Source organism: Candoia aspera, chromosome 2 (assembly GCF_035149785.1).
Source record: "Candoia aspera isolate rCanAsp1 chromosome 2, rCanAsp1.hap2, whole genome shotgun sequence".
Classification (NCBI taxonomy): domain Eukaryota; kingdom Metazoa; phylum Chordata; class Lepidosauria; order Squamata; family Boidae; genus Candoia; species Candoia aspera.
In genome coordinates, this window is record NC_086154.1 from 14,254,065 (window position 1) to 14,269,366 (window position 15,302).

The window sequence follows — 15,302 nt, forward strand, 5'->3', positions numbered from 1 at the left end:
AACTCAGGCAATCAACCAAGCAGCAAACAACAGCCCAATCAAAGAACTCCCAAAGAGAGAACAACACCCCTACCAACACAAGCAGGGCAAGCCACGGTATCTAAACTGAGAGCAAGGCCCCCTCCCTCTTTGCACTGAAGATGTTGCCCAGTCTGGCAATGAAGCATCTGCAAGAAAAAAACAAGGCTCAGAGAGCACAAAGGACTCCACAGTTCAACCCTGAGCTACAAATATTTGCTTTGATTAGTTAATAAGTGTTCAGTTGATTTGGTGGGCAATATTATATCCTTGAATGTTTAACATATTACAATCGTTCGCATCTCAAGATAGAGTTTCTTAAGTAAAGGGCAGTCAAACTTTCCTGAATTCTTGCCCTCTTGACTCCTAAACTAAAACTGTCTATGAGTCACACAACAATATTTTCTCCAGCTGCACACCTATGTTGCAACAATGAATCCCAATTCTCCTTCTAATTATAGAAACCATGGTGATGGTAACAAAGCTTAAGGGATTTCATCACCGTCATCACAATAATTTTTGAAACCACTGTGACAAATACTTGCTCACTCCTCATATCTGAAACCTGAACATCTGATCCATAATTACCTCCTGCACTGCTGAGAGCAGAAGATGCTCTTGGTGTTGAGATTTTACGCCAAGCTGGACCATCTTCAATAAAGGACACTTCTTTAGTGCAGTTGTATTGTTGCTAAGTCATTCTTCCTCATCCTCAGCCAGCTCTGGGACCAAGGAAGAGCTGTCTTGTGCCTCAGACAGAGAATTATAGCAAACAGCACCGTCATGGCATCTCAAGTGTTGCTCTCCCTGCTTCTGCTGCTGTCCCATCTTCCCTGTGAGACTCTGTTGAACAAATGTCCATTCAGTGTGATAACTGAGAGGACATACAAGGGCAATTTCTACAAGCCAGGAGACTACCTGATCGGTGGGATCATATCTACATCTAATGCTGCCTTTCAACCACATGAATTCTTAATGCCTCCAAGCCATGAATTCAAAAGGTAATTATTGACATGTATGTGCCTCTAGTGATTAGGTGTTCACTCTCCAATGACTTTCTAGTAGGAAATGATTCCCATTTCCCAATTCCTGCCCTTTTTCAAGCAGCCTATTCTTTCTCCTCCACTTTTTGTCTTTTGGGTTCTTCATCAAGGACTAGCATCAACACCAGATGCTTCCCAACTTTTAAAAGGAACACCTTTAATTTCCAGTCCAGGGGAAAGGTATCTTGTGCATGCAGTGTGCTAAGATTATGACAGGGAAACAACCATCAAACATCGGATTTCCATATGATTAATTTCTTGGGCATTTCTTTACTTCTGTTGATATCCTTCAAGACTTCTACACTAATAAAAATATTTAACTCAATAGCATTTTATGCTGTGGGAAAGAAGAGACTGTAATCTTGGTCTCCTATCCATAGCTATCTGGTCAAACTGGAAGAAAAATAATTAGACTAAAGAATATACAGTAATAAAGGGAAGTATTAAGTAAATGATTGGCTTGGAATCAGTATCAAAGGGAACTCATAGAAAAGCTTGTTCCTGCTATGCAGTTACTTTAGTAATTGATTTGTTTGTTTATTTAGCAAACGTATACGGCTGCCCATCTCGTTGGAATGTGATTCTGGGTGGTGTATGATTAACAATTAAAGCAATGTCACAAACATTAAAATCCTCAGAATAAACATAATCAAAATAAATAAAAAGCACGATTTCAGGAAAATAACAACCATCTAAGCACAATTCAACCATCGCGCAGGGTCCCCGTGGGATCCAGAATTTCGCTGGAAAATCCACATGTTCAGGGCTTTCCGAAAGGCTAACAGGGATGGGGCTGACCTCACCTCGAAGGGGGGGAATGATGTCCTTTAATAGCTCTTGAGGAAGGGACTTGCTTTTGATTTCCTGTGGGGAATTCAGTGCCATCCCATTCTACCCCAGTCATCTTTTCACATCAGGCGGTTTCTGCTGTCTTGAAAGAGATTTGTGTGTGATCAACAAGTGAGGAAGCTATTCTTTGCTTTCTTGAAGGTAGAAAGTGTATATCTAGAAATGTCAGAGACAGTCTCAGGAACGTTTGATGGTGTTTTGAAGCATTACAATGACAGGTTTACCGAAAGTAGCTCAAGACCTAATCGTTGTTTTCACAACATGCTAAGAGTGATGGATTTTGATATTGCCTGTGAGTGTGGGTTTGTATGTGGACGTGCCTTGAGGAAGCAGAAGCACTATCTGGGTTGTTGAACATAGAGCAAGAAATTACTAGACAGTGCAACTGGGCCACAAATCCGTCTCCTGATTCTTATGGTTTTTTTTTTTATACTCCTCTCCAATCAGCATGGGTATTCCAGGCAACAAAGAAAATGCAAAATGCCCAAATATCTTGCAAGATGATTCAGAGCGCTCCTAAGTCAGAGCTTTAATTCATCAGGGCCAGATATCTTTAAAGTAAAACTCCAGGAAATAAAACCTCTCTTTATAGACTGAAGAGGAAAATCTATTGATATCTCTTCTGTTGTAGTTTCATGAATCTGCGCTCCAGCCACATCTTGCCTTTCTTGTTTGCCATTCATGAGATCAACCAGAGTCCGAGGCTGCTCCACAATATCTCCCTGGGCTACAGCATCTATGAGAACTATTTCAACGCCCGAATGATGTACGAGGCCATGATGGACTTTCTGTCTATGGGGCAGGAGAACACCCCAAACTACAGTTGTGGAAGAAGAACAAATGTCTTGGCGTTTCTTGAAGGGACCGATTCTGAGCTCTTTCATCATATTTCAGCCATGCTGAGCATCTACAAAATCCCACAGGTATGAATACAAATAGAAGCGAAGTCCATTTGAGAAATGCTCTAGATGTGTCCAGAAGGTGGCACTCTTTGGTAGCACAAACCAAAGTTGGAGTCAGATGGTAGATCTTAAAAGACCTGAAATAGTATTACTTTGATCATTCTGACACTGGTACACAACACGGATTTGGACACGATACCCTGTCCTCATGACCTTCCGCTATGAATTGGACTCACAACAAAGAGGCTTTCCTCACGGAAACAACTAGGGCAAGTAGACAAATTGGTCTATCTAGTCTGAATGTTGACAAAAGAGCAAGAGAAGGATGGAGAAATTTGCAGTCCCAAAAAGCTTCTCATAAGATAGTGGAATGTTCTTGGTTGCAAGTGAAGCCAGTTTAGTGGCCTACTAGAACCACTGAAATGGAGCAGAGCTTATAACACAGCTGAGAAGCTGCACAGAAAAAGAATATTATCTTAGAATAGCTTCAATGAGCATGTCAGAGAAACACAGGTTATTGATCTTACACATTCAGCCACCCCACGCATAAAGAATCACATGCTTGGACAGATTAGGTTAAGAAGTAAAAAGAATCTTACTGATTTTATTCTTTGTTGTTCTGTTACATCCATTTTGGTGGAAAAGATGACGTTCCTTTGTCCTTCTTTTCTTTCTAAACACTTAGTTTGCCCTAAAACTTCAGCCCTACAGCTGCCAAGAGTGGAAGTTTGCTGCTTGGTTGTGTGGAAGAAAGGGGCAGAATCCTTCATCGAGGCCTGAGCATATGGCCCTGATGAATGGAGAGCAGCATCCATGCTGCCTGCCTGAGTGGTGGAAGAAGGGGAAAGAGAGAGAGGAACTGGGAGTGGCAACAAACAGCTTCCTCAGAGTTGCATTGTGGGACAACTTAATTCACATGCTAATTCCCATGCAAATGAGGCATGCTGGATTTGCCAGGACTTCCAACAGCAAGAATGAGTCAATATTACTCTGCTCACACTGTTGGAGGACAGTGAGAATTGGACATGTCAGGAGAAACAAAAAAGCCAGTGGAATGCATTCAGAATGGGGTCTCAAAGAAATGTGTGTGATAAGAATGGATGGGTGCAAAATGCGTGTGGACTGAATACTAAAGGGAATGATAAAAAATCAGGGGGTTTCACAGGAAGAATGAATGAGGACTGAAATGCCTGAAGGAAGAATCCTTCACAGGTCAGAAGAAAGCAGAAGACCAAGGAAGTTGTGGTTGGCTGCAATCCGGAGTGGATGAAAAGCAAGGGGAGAGAACTAATAACACCGTATGACTCTGTGTATGGACAAAGTGGACGCAAGGAATCTTTCCAAGAATACAAAGGCATTGAGCAGATAAGGGCACAGCCAGCCAGCCACTTCAATGTGCTTTAAGGCCCAAAGGAGGTCACTATTAATTTTCTCTGTCCCCAGAGCTGATCTCCACTCTCCTTTGTACATGAGGCTGGTGCTCTCCCAATAGTTTAGTAAGAAGAACGTTAAGGTGGAGAGATTGGTAGATTTCCCTGCCAGTGAAGAAAATTACCAATCTGTCTCCCTAGGATGGGATGGGGCTTGTAGTGGAGAAGGAGGTAAGTTTGGACAGATGGCTAGAGCAGGGGTATAGATATCTTTCAGCATGTAATTGGATTGGGGCACTTTCTCAAGAAATTAGGAAACAGCGATCTCCCCCTATTTTACTGAGAAACCCGGATCCACCATGTGGAAAACTAAAACTAAAAACTCCCAATCTGTTGTCTTGCAGCACCTGATCTGTTCTGTGCTAAGAGCTACAGGTGATCTGCAGAGTGAGTAGGGGTTCCTACAGGCACTAAAGGTCTCCGCTGAGCACCATGTCCATGAGCCCATACTAATTTATGTCGGTAGAGGGTGTTGGTCAGGGGTCACCATGGACTTCAGCCACAAGGAGAACAGGGGTTTCCTAGCCAGGAAGGATATCAACAGGGATGACAGAAGCAGGAGAATGTTCAGCAATGGAGATGGAACCGTTCATGCGGCTATTGCTTTCTGGAAACGTTAGCTCAGTAGCTGTGAAAGCCCTTAGATTTAAGCATCTGAATAATCTTTTCTCTTTTTCATTAGATCAGCTACGGTGTTATCAGCCACATTCCTGAGCGTAAACAGCATTTTCCTTTTTTCTACCGGCTGAGTCCAAAACAAGAACCTCCTCACTTGGCGATAGTCAAGCTGCTGCTGCATTTCCGATGGACATGGATCGGCCTCTTTGCTCCGGACAATGAAAACGGGGAAAAGTTCAGGAGAACCTTTGTGCCACTAGCCACCAAGAAAGGAGTTTGCATTGCCTTCTCAGAAAGCATCTTGACACCGAATATGGGAAAAAATGTTCCATTCTCAGAAGTTCCGAAAAAAATGCTTCGATATTTCAGGAACCATCAAGTAAAAATAATTGTTTGTCAAGTGGAGTTTCAGGCCACAGTAACACTAGTAATAGTATTAAAATATATTGAGAAGATGAATAAGTTGTTTGAGGGAAAAGTGTGGCTTGCAGCAGCTTTGCCAGACATCAGTTTGAGAGTGTTTTACCAAATGCTTGATCTCCAGCATCAACATCTTTTGTTATCCTTCTTAACCCAGGCAGAAAAAAGGACACAATATTATGATTTTGTTTCATACTACCCTGCTATCCAGCGATATGGGGAGGCAGCATTCCAGTGCTCCTATTCAAGGCCTGTGATGTCCAAGAAAGTTTGGGAAAGATGCTTAGAAAAAGGGAACTGGGAATTCCCACCCCAGGATATGGTTGCAAGGATCCTGTCTGAGGATGCCTCCAGTGTTTCTACAGCAATGTGGGCTCTGTCCTGGGTCCTCAGTGCTGCCTCTTCTGCCCGACTGAGGAGGAGGAGGAGGCGGGTTGGAGACCATCGGACACCCCAGGTGCTACAGCCGTGGCAGGTGAGGTTCCATCAATGCTCCCCTTCAATTCCTTGGTGTTTAATTGTGTGTAGTCAGGGTTGAGGGTGTGTCTGTGTGTATTACGTTTTGAACAGCAGTTGCCCTGTTGTAGCATTTGCTCTGATCAGATGAGGAAGTTTGGGGAAAGAAACAGATTCTCCTGCTGAATCTTCCGAAATGGAAGCATCTGTGCTGGTCTGGGATCCTGTATCATAAAAGCGATACCGCTATAGTGACAGCATTTTCCCATTTGTATATTGTATAAGCACCAGGATGGCACAGCTATCCTCATGTTCTCCCTCGATCACCCAACCTGGTCTTCTCTGGTTTTCAGCCAGGGTAGTCATGACTTTGTGTTCTGAATTGAAAGCAGTTTTTCCTGCTTCAGATCTATCTTTCTTCATAGCACCTTCTAGCAGGAACTCGGACCCCCTCCACTTGACCCCTGAACATCAGCTTTAAGATCCTTACTGCTTTTTTAAGCACACCATCAAGACATCTTCTTTCTGGTGGCCAGAAAGTCAACTCAATCAATAAATTAGGGCCATACACTTGTGATGCGACCTTTCCACAGTTCCTAGGCCAACGCTGATCCTGTGGAACTTCATCTTGATCTGGTCTGATGGAAAAGACCAATTTTCCATCTTCTCTCATCACCAGCCTTCCTCTCTGCCTGGCTTGTGATGCTTCGTTGGTGGCTGTGGTGAGAAGACAGTAGAGACTGGGACCTGCCCTGCTCCCTTTGCCCACTTTCGGCTGCCAGGGGCATACCCCTCTCTGCTGGATGCTGGGACTGCCTTGTGGGGCCATTTTGGTCTTCACAGAAAAAGCAATCTGGCAGCAGGAACCTCTCCGCATGATTCCTCATCAGTCCTTCATCAGACACTGCTCAGCCATCATCCTAGTCCCTCCCCTACATGGGGTTAATAGTCTCAGGCAAGAATCCTAGACATCTGTTTGGTTAACTTTTTTTTTTTAAAAATAACTTATTTCACAGGCAGCTCTTGCAGTGCAGGGCACAGGCTGAAGTGGAGAGACCACACACCAGCACCCCCTGGTTAGTTTTTTCTTCGACAACAGGAGAGAGTGAAGGGTGGAAATAAGAAAGAGGGTGCATGTCCAAGAGACAGAGAACAAGTGGAAAAGCCAAGCAAGCTGGAGTAATCAAGAGAGAGAGAGATGCCATAAGAAGGAAAGAAGAGAAACAGACCAGCAGTGCAGAATGAAGGGAGAGTGAATTTTTGGCCCGATCCCTCTGCAGCAAGCTTTTGTGGCCAGAGGCATCATCATGATATTACATATAAGATTTTTTAGGAAAGATATTAAAGCATTAAATATGAAGAGGATCTCATGGGATCCCAAACACAGACCTGATGAGATTTATTTATCTTTTTGATATTTCCCTCTTAATGCAATTTTAGCTGACTTTTGGCTTTGTGGAACAAGATTGTGAGTTGAATTAACTGTTTCAGGAGCCTCACAAGAAACATCTGGACAAGATCCAGCTTCCTTTGGGAGGAAGGGAAGGAGAGAGACTCCCTCTAAGATCTTGAAGCTCTTTACAGGCAGAGGCACTGACTTGAAATGGTCCAGTTATTCATACCAGTCTAATATATTTTTGTTGTTAGTATGTTCAACAAAGAATTAGGGCTGAAATGGAACTGTATAAGATACAGGGGGGCTTTTCCATGTCTTTCTAGCTTCATCCTTTCCTGGGAAATTTCCAGCTTTACAATCTTTCCATGGATGGTGTTTATTTGGATGAGAACGGAGATCCCGCTGCTGATTTTGATATCTTGCACTGGGCAGTCTTTCCCAACAAGTCTTCTGCTGGAGTAAAAGTCGGGCGAGTAGAAAGAGGGGCCTCTTCAGAAGTCAGCCTCTCTATCAACCAAAGTGCCATCATGTGGCCAACATCATTCAGTCAGGTAGGTGGTGCTGCGACTTTGGGGTTCTTACCATTTATCAGCTGTTACACATGCCTGCTGAGGAATAAATCCCTCGGAGTTCAATGCAGATTTGCTCCAAGAATGGAATCTAAAGCCCCATTAATTCCACAGACGTTATGCGTAATTATCTTATTTTATCTATTGATTTTCCCATTTCTTTCCAGCCACAGTGCAGGCAAATCTTGTTGGATTACAAAATATACCAATATTAAAACACAGTGAATTGTTTAAACATTTTAAACAAAATAAAATGAAGTCAGAGTAAACCAAGGAAAAATAATAAGTATATTAAGAATAATAACAACAAGAACAACAACAACAGTAAGTAAAAAACAATATAGTAAACGTAATGATAAAAGATGGCTAAAAACTCCCTAGCAACGTACAACTCTTCTGGAACCATTCAGTTTTCAGTGCCCTCCTGAATGCCACCCACAAGACTATTTAAGTAGACTTTTTCAGCAGCACGCATAGGACACTAGTGGGGTCATAGCTACTGTGCCTCACTGAGGTCTAGGGTGCAAGAGGCAGTGTTGTGTCCTACTCCAGAGCATAGCCAGGAAGGTATTTACCATGGTCCAGTCTAGGAAAGCCTCTGGTATTTGGCCTTCTCACTTCTTCTTCACACGGAGGAAGACTCATGAGCTGCTTTTCTGGACTACTCTCCAAATGTCTGGCTTTCAGAACTCTTTGCTGCTCAGCAGGACTTAAAAAAAAAACCTCCATGGATGACTTCAAGGACTTCACTGATACATTTCCTAGTAAACGTCTCAATAAGCATGTAGCATGCCTAGATACCGTACTCTCGGTTGCAGTGACCGCTATGTAGGACAGACAGAACACCAAGTGGGGGAAAGACAGGGCTGAAGAAGCCTGGCCAAAGGTGGAGTCATCCATCACATCAGAGTGTGGGAAGATTTGGTGGTCTCCGTTGTCTGTGTTACATGAACACAGACATTACACTGTGGATCATGACTTGATGCAATGCGATTGGACAACCCTATTTATGTTGTGTTCAACAAGCCATGATTAAGAGGAATCATGTTTTAGCCCAGTATGTGCACCCAGCCTACAACACATTCTTTTTTTAAACAGCTTTATGATAGTTTCTAGATTGTTGTTTATTCATTCAGTCACTTCCGACTCTTCGTGACTTCATGGACCAGCCCACGCCAGAGCTTCCTGTCGGTCGTCAACACCCCCAGCTCCCCCAGGGACGAGTCCGTTACCTCTAGAATATCATCCATCCACCTTGCCCTTGGTCGGCCCCTCTTCCTTTTGCCCTCCATTCTTCCTAGCATCAGCATCTTCTCCAGGGTGTCCTGTCTTCTCATTGTGTGGCCAAAGTATTTCGGTTTTGCCTTGAATATCATTCCCTCAAGTGAGCAGTCTGGTTTTATTTCCTGGAGATGGACTGGTTTGATCTTCTGGCAGTCCAAGGCACTCTCAGAATTTTCCTCCAACACCACAGTTCAAAAGCATCGATCTTCCTTCTCTCAGCCTTCCTTATGGTCCAGCTCTCGCAGCCATATGTTACTACGGGGAACACCATTGCTTTAACTATGCGGACCTTTGTTGTCAGTGTGATGTCTCTGCTCTTAACTATTTTATCGAGATTTGTCATTGCTCTTCTCCCAACGATTAACTGTCTTCTGATTTCCTGACTGCAATCACCATATGCAGTAATCTTCACACCTAGAAATACAAAGTCTTTCACTGCTTCTACATTTTCTCCCTCTATTTGCCAGTTATCAATCAAGCTGGTTGCCATAATCTTGGTTTTTTTGAGGTTTAGTTGCAAGCCAGCTTTTGCACTTTCTTCTTTCACCTTCATCATAAGGCTCCTCAGTTCCTCTTTGCTTTCAGCCATCAAAGTGGTATCATCTGCATATCTGAGATTGTTAATGTTTCTTCCAGCAATTTTAACTCCAGCCTTGGATTCCTCAAGCCCAGCATGTCGCATGATGTGTTCTGCATACAAGTTGAATAGGTAGGGTGAGAGTATACAGCCCTGCCATACACCTTTCCCAATCTTAAACCAGTCCGTTGTTCCATGGTCTGTTCTTACTGTTGCTACTTGGTCGTTATACAGATTCTTCAGGAGGCAGACAAGATGACTTGGTATCCCCATACCGCTAAGAACTTGCCACAATTTGTTATGGTCCACACAGTCAAAGGCTTTAGAATAGTCAATAAAACAGAAATAGATGTTTTTCTGAAACTCCCTGGCTTTTTCCATTATCCAGAGGATATTGGCAATTTGGTCCCTAGTTCCTCTGCCTTTTCTAAACCCAGCTTGTACATCTGGCAATTCTCGCTCCATGAATTGCTGAAGTCTACCTTGCAGGACCTTGAGCATTACCTTACTGGCATGTGAAATGAGTGCCACTGTTCGATAGTTTGAACATTCTTTAGTGTTTCCCTTTTTTGGTATGGGGATGTAAGTTGATTTTTTCCAATCTGATGGCCATCCCTGTGTTTTCCAAATTTGCTGGCATATAGCATGCATTACCTTGACAGCATCATCTTGCAAGATTTTGAACAGTTCAGCTGGGATGCCATCGTCTCCTGCTGCCTTGTTATTAGCAATACTTCTTAAGGCCCATTCAACCTCACTCTTCAGGATGTCTGGCTCTAGCTCACTGACCACACCGTCAAAGCTATCCCCGATATTGTTATCCTTCCTATACAGGTCTTCTGCATATTCTTGCCACCTTTTCTTCATCTCTTCTTCTTCTGTTAGGTCCTTGCCATCTTTGTTTTTGATCATACCCATTTTTGCCTGGAATTTACCTCCGATGTTTCTAATTTTCTGGAAGAGGTCTCTTGTCCTTCCTATTCTATTGTCTTCTTCCACTTCGGCGTATTGCTTGTTTAAAAATAATTCCTTATCTCTTCTGGCTAACCTCTGGAATTTTGCATTTAATTGGGCATATCTCCCCCTATCACTGTTGCCTTTTGCTTTCCTTCTTTCTTGGGCTGCTTCTAGTGTCTCAGCAGACAGCCACTTTGCCTTCTTGGTTTTCTCTTTCTTTGGGAGTTTCTAGATAAAAAGATAAAAGAGATTGAAAAAAAAATTAAAAAAATTAAAAAAATTAAAAATTAAAAGTGTAGAAAGAAATAAAAAAGATACATAAAGAATGACTTCCAACTCTCTGCAGCAAATATATACATAGCAAATCAATCAATCAATCTTACTAATCAACCTTCCCCCTTATTTTTTTTCCCCACTCAAAACCTCTCAATCCCAGTTTTTCACCAAAAACAAATTTAAACTAAATATTTTCCCTCATCCCAATAATTAATTGAGCCCTCTCTGCCACATTCATTAAATTTGTCTTATAGGTCCCCAAATAATACCTTCCACCAACATACCCCAAAGAAAAAAAAACGTATACAAGTGATACAAACACATTCCCAATATCAATTCCCCTCCGAGATCCTGAAAGTCTCTCACAGTTTCCAAACTGAGAAAGGCTCTAACAGTAGCTCAGTTTAATGTCCAGCCATCAGCTGCACTAGAGGGCTCATGAGAAGAAAATCTCCTCTGCTGCCTGACTGCCCTCGTGGCACATGGACTATGGAATCCCTGCCCATGTCTTAATCTGCTGTGGGTTTTACCAACATTCTAGTGTTTCTCAGCCAGGGTTCTGAGGCACCCTCGGGTTCCATGAGCGGTCCGTAGGGGTTCCCTGGGAGACCACAATTTATTGAAAAAATTATTTCAAATTTGGGCAGCTTCACATTAAAGAGATACGTTTCATTCTTTATTTTTAGTTTAAGAACACATACATACATACAGGCCTACACATGAAACGAGTATAATACTTTTGTAACATCTGGCCTGTATTTGAGCCTGAATGTGCAGGGGTTCCCCGAGGCCTGAACAATCTTTGAAGGCTTCCTCCAGGGTCAAAAGGTTGAGAAAGGCTGTTCTAGGGTCTGCTTTGTCTGTCCTTATCTAGTAAAATTCCCAGAGCAACCAGATTCCTCCTACATGCAAGCTCTTCTCCCAGAGCAGTCAGACTCCTTTCCTTCAGATGTTGTCAGGTCCTGCTAGACTACCTTTCAAGTGAGGTGGGTACCAACACCCCTTGACTGTTCTCACTCGCTGACCAAAGCCATGTCAACAACAGAGGAACAATGGAAGTCTACACATATCTCAAAAGGACTTATGCTTCCCCCTTGACCAGTGCAGCAGTTTTTAGTTCAACGCTCTAGTTTCCACAAACCTTTCCCAGATCTCGGATTTAGCTCTCGGAAGGCTTGTAGATTTACTTTGAAATGATATTACGATTTCAGCTTTAGGCTGCATAGACTTTTATTAGAATCATATTCATGCAAATCGAGGAGGTCAACCCAGGTGATGCTCTCAGATGTGTTTTTTCTTTTTTATTTCTTCTTTATTTGACTGCTTCTCTTTTATGGTGATTATCGATTGTTGCAGAGTACTGGAAAGCGTTTGGCCCGAGCGATCAGAAAAAAGACACCAGGCATTTCAACAAAAATAATTGTATTTAAACAAAGCACAGAACATAAAACAGTTTCCTTATCCAGAGCCCTGGATAGGCAAAGTCCTTGAATACAGATAGTCACTTTAAAAGCTTATACACATGCACACAGGGGCTGAGCAAACGAGAGGGCTGCTGAGCTGGGCTAAACAGAAACAGAAGCTGAAACCTTCTGGTGGCAAGTCCAGGCAAGTTCCCCCAGGCAATCAGCAGCTTGCTCTTATTTGGTCATCCTTTCCACACCCCAACCTGAGGACAATTAAGTCTGACCTTCTCACCCTGCCAATCCTTAATTACCATGGATACTTGGCTCCTCTATGGCTTGCTCCTTGCATCACAACCTGATAATACCAACACTGACTCCCCCCAAATGGAACTGAATTCGATGTTTCTGTGGCTGTCCTCCATGTTCAGAAGGCGCCTCTGTCCAGGTGCTCGGACAGCTGTCCTCCAGGATACACCAAGCTCAAAAGGGAAGGCGCCCCAGACTGCTGCTACGACTGTGCTCCGTGCATGGAAGGAACGATCGCCAGGCAAGAAGGTCAGTGGCTCTCGGGCAGAGAGGGGACTTGAGGATGCAGGGCAAGTTCACTGTTGCTCCTCTGGGCAGTGTTTTTTGCAGGTGCTGCTTTCCTGCTAGTTCTAGTCCTAACACCTCATCTCTTTGTCCTTATTTCCACAAAGAAATGTTTTTAAAAAAAAAACAGTCAGGAAACTGGTGGGCAGTGGAACTATATCTGGAATGCATTATTTCTTTCACTCCAAAAATAAAATAAAAGATTTCTCCCCTTGTGTTCAATGCCTTATTTATTGTATTGTGCTGGTTTCATGTCTGACCCTTTGGGGGGACGCCGCTTTCGCAACGTTTTCTTGGCAGACCATACAGCGGGACGGTTTGCCCCCCCAAGTGACAGACATGACTCGGTGCTTGCCCACAGGACCTTTCACCTTTCACACTAGTTTCATAGTAACATTCAGAGAACATTTGAATACCACATTCCAGGTTTTCAGGGGAAGCCTGGAACCAAACGCATCTAGCCCTAAGGTCGAGACTGGGCTTCTAATGATGCCATCAGTTTTCAATTTTGAGACCAAGCTTTCAGTTCCGCTGAGTGCTGAAGGCTGCAGCGGGGTAACCACGGGGATCGAGGTCTACTTCATAGAATGGTGTGGTGCAATACCTTCAAAAGAGATGGTTCAGAGGAACATACAGTGCTTCTCTTTTGGAATCACTCAAAAGCCAAATCTTCTCCAGGCTCACCCAGTGGATTCAAAAGCTGCTCTGGATGGAGATGTAGTTGCTGTCTTGTTTCCAAAAGAGGGTTGCATGCTGTTTTAGTCTTCTTCAGATCCCCTTGGAAAGGACTTGCACAGGATCTGACCCTGATCTCTTGAGGATTTCTCCTGGATCAGAATGGCCAAGTGCAATTGTGCTCAGGCAGGCTAACACGAGGCCCATAGTAGGATTCATAGACAATGCCATGCTTCTCTTTCGACTTCCCATTCAGATTCAGCTGCATGTCCCATAGCACCTCCTTATTACTGCCCACTGATCATTCGTCCCACATGAATTATCTCTTCTCTTTTTGGTAACCTTCTTAGTCCTAGCCAGATAATGCAGAATCTGGGCCAACACATTTCCTCTCCTCTTCCAGCATAAAAACTCTCACTTGATGGACGATTATGTGCCATCAGGTTGTTTTCAACTCCTAGTGACTGCATAGATACATTTTCTCCAAGACAATTCTCTCAGTTCATCACCGTCAAAAACATAACACCATCAACTAATAATTGATTTAAATTGGTTTTTTCATGATGTTACAGCCACAGATATTATAAATTACTAGCTAAAGAACAATGGCTTGTGTTTTTCAGATACAGACAGTTGCAGCCAATGTCCAGATGACCAGCATTCAAATAAGAAGCGAGATCAATGTGTCCCAAAAGTTGTAAGCTTCCTATCCTATGAAGAAATGATGGGTCTCATCTTGGCTCTCATTGCCCTTGCTTCTTCCCTAACCACCAGCTTGGTTCTGGGCATCTTCATTAAATTCCGAGAAACCCCCATCGTCAAAGCCAACAACCGGGACCTCACCTACATTCTCCTGGTCTCCCTCCTCCTTTCCTTCTTGACCTGCCTTCTATTCATTGGTCGCCCCCGGAAACTGACCTGCCTTCTTCGACAGACCACCTTCAGTGTTGTGTTCTCAGTTGCTGTGTCTTCCTTGCTGGCCAAGACCATGATGGTGGTGGTGGCCTTTCTGGCCACAAAACCAGGCAGCAGGATGAGGAAATGGCTAGGGAAGAGTCTGGCCTACTCCATTGTCTTGTCCTGGTCTGGGGCCCAGGTGGGCATCTGCATGATATGGCTGGGAATCTCTCCCCCATTCCCAGACACTGACATGCATTCCCAAGCAGGACACATCGTGCTGCAGTGCAATGAAGGCTCAGTTACCATGTTCTATTCTGCACTGGGCTATATGGGCTTTCTGGCTGCCATCTGCTTCTTGGTGGCTTTCCTTGCCAGAAAGCTGCCTGGATGCTTCAATGAAGCCAAGTGGATCACCTTCAGCATGCTTGTTTTCTGCAGTGTTTGGCTCTCCTTTGTCCCCACCTACCTGAGCACTAAGGGGAAATACATGGTGGCTGTGCAGATCTTCTCCATCCTGGCCTCCAGCCTGGGCTTACTGGGCTGCATCTTTGTCCCCAAATGCTACATCATTATTCTGAGACCAAACATGAACACAAAGGAACATTTAATGATGTAAAACAATAAGGAAGGCTGATTTTCCTCCCTATTTTTCAGTAGTTTATAGTTAAAATAGCCATGCCTGGGGATGGCTAGTGCCCAAAATGCTCATCCTATGTAAGGATCATTGCCATCTGGACTTCATTTTTATCTATAGTTATTAGTTACTTGTAAGGGACGCGGTGGCGCTGCAGGTTAAACCGCTGAGCTGTCGATCGGAAGGTCGGCGGTTCGAAACCGCGCGGCGGGGTGAGCTCCCGTTGTTAATCCCAGCTCCTGCTCACCTAGCAGTTCGAAAACATGCAAATGTGAGTAGATCAATAGGTACCGCTTCAGCG

At 43.7% G+C, this 15,302-nt stretch overlaps 1 protein-coding gene across 1 annotated transcript; it reads left to right on the plus strand.

Annotated features, from left to right (window-relative positions):
* Positions 1-801: 801 nt before the first annotated feature.
* On the plus strand, positions 802-14,983 carry LOC134489906 (vomeronasal type-2 receptor 26-like). The gene is made up of 7 exons (XM_063292778.1): positions 802-1,019; positions 2,542-2,833; positions 4,925-5,134; positions 5,674-5,755; positions 7,565-7,683; positions 12,630-12,756; positions 14,091-14,983. Exons 1-7 carry the CDS (start codon positions 802-804, stop codon positions 14,981-14,983), a joined length of 1,941 nt encoding a protein of 646 aa, XP_063148848.1.
* Positions 14,984-15,302: the final 319 nt, after the last annotated feature.

Excerpts from the sequence above, each read along its gene's own strand:
- LOC134489906 (XM_063292778.1), top strand. The coding sequence starts at position 802 with ATGGCATCTCAAGTGTTGCTCTCCCTGCTTCTGCTGCTGTCCCATCTT. Across the intron at positions 2,834-4,924 it reads GCATCTACAAAATCCCACAG|ATCAGCTACGGTGTTATCAG; the intron begins GTATGAATACAA and ends CTTTTTCATTAG. Across the intron at positions 5,756-7,564 it reads AGGTGCTACAGCCGTGGCAG|TCTTTCCCAACAAGTCTTCT; the intron begins GTGAGGTTCCAT and ends TGCACTGGGCAG.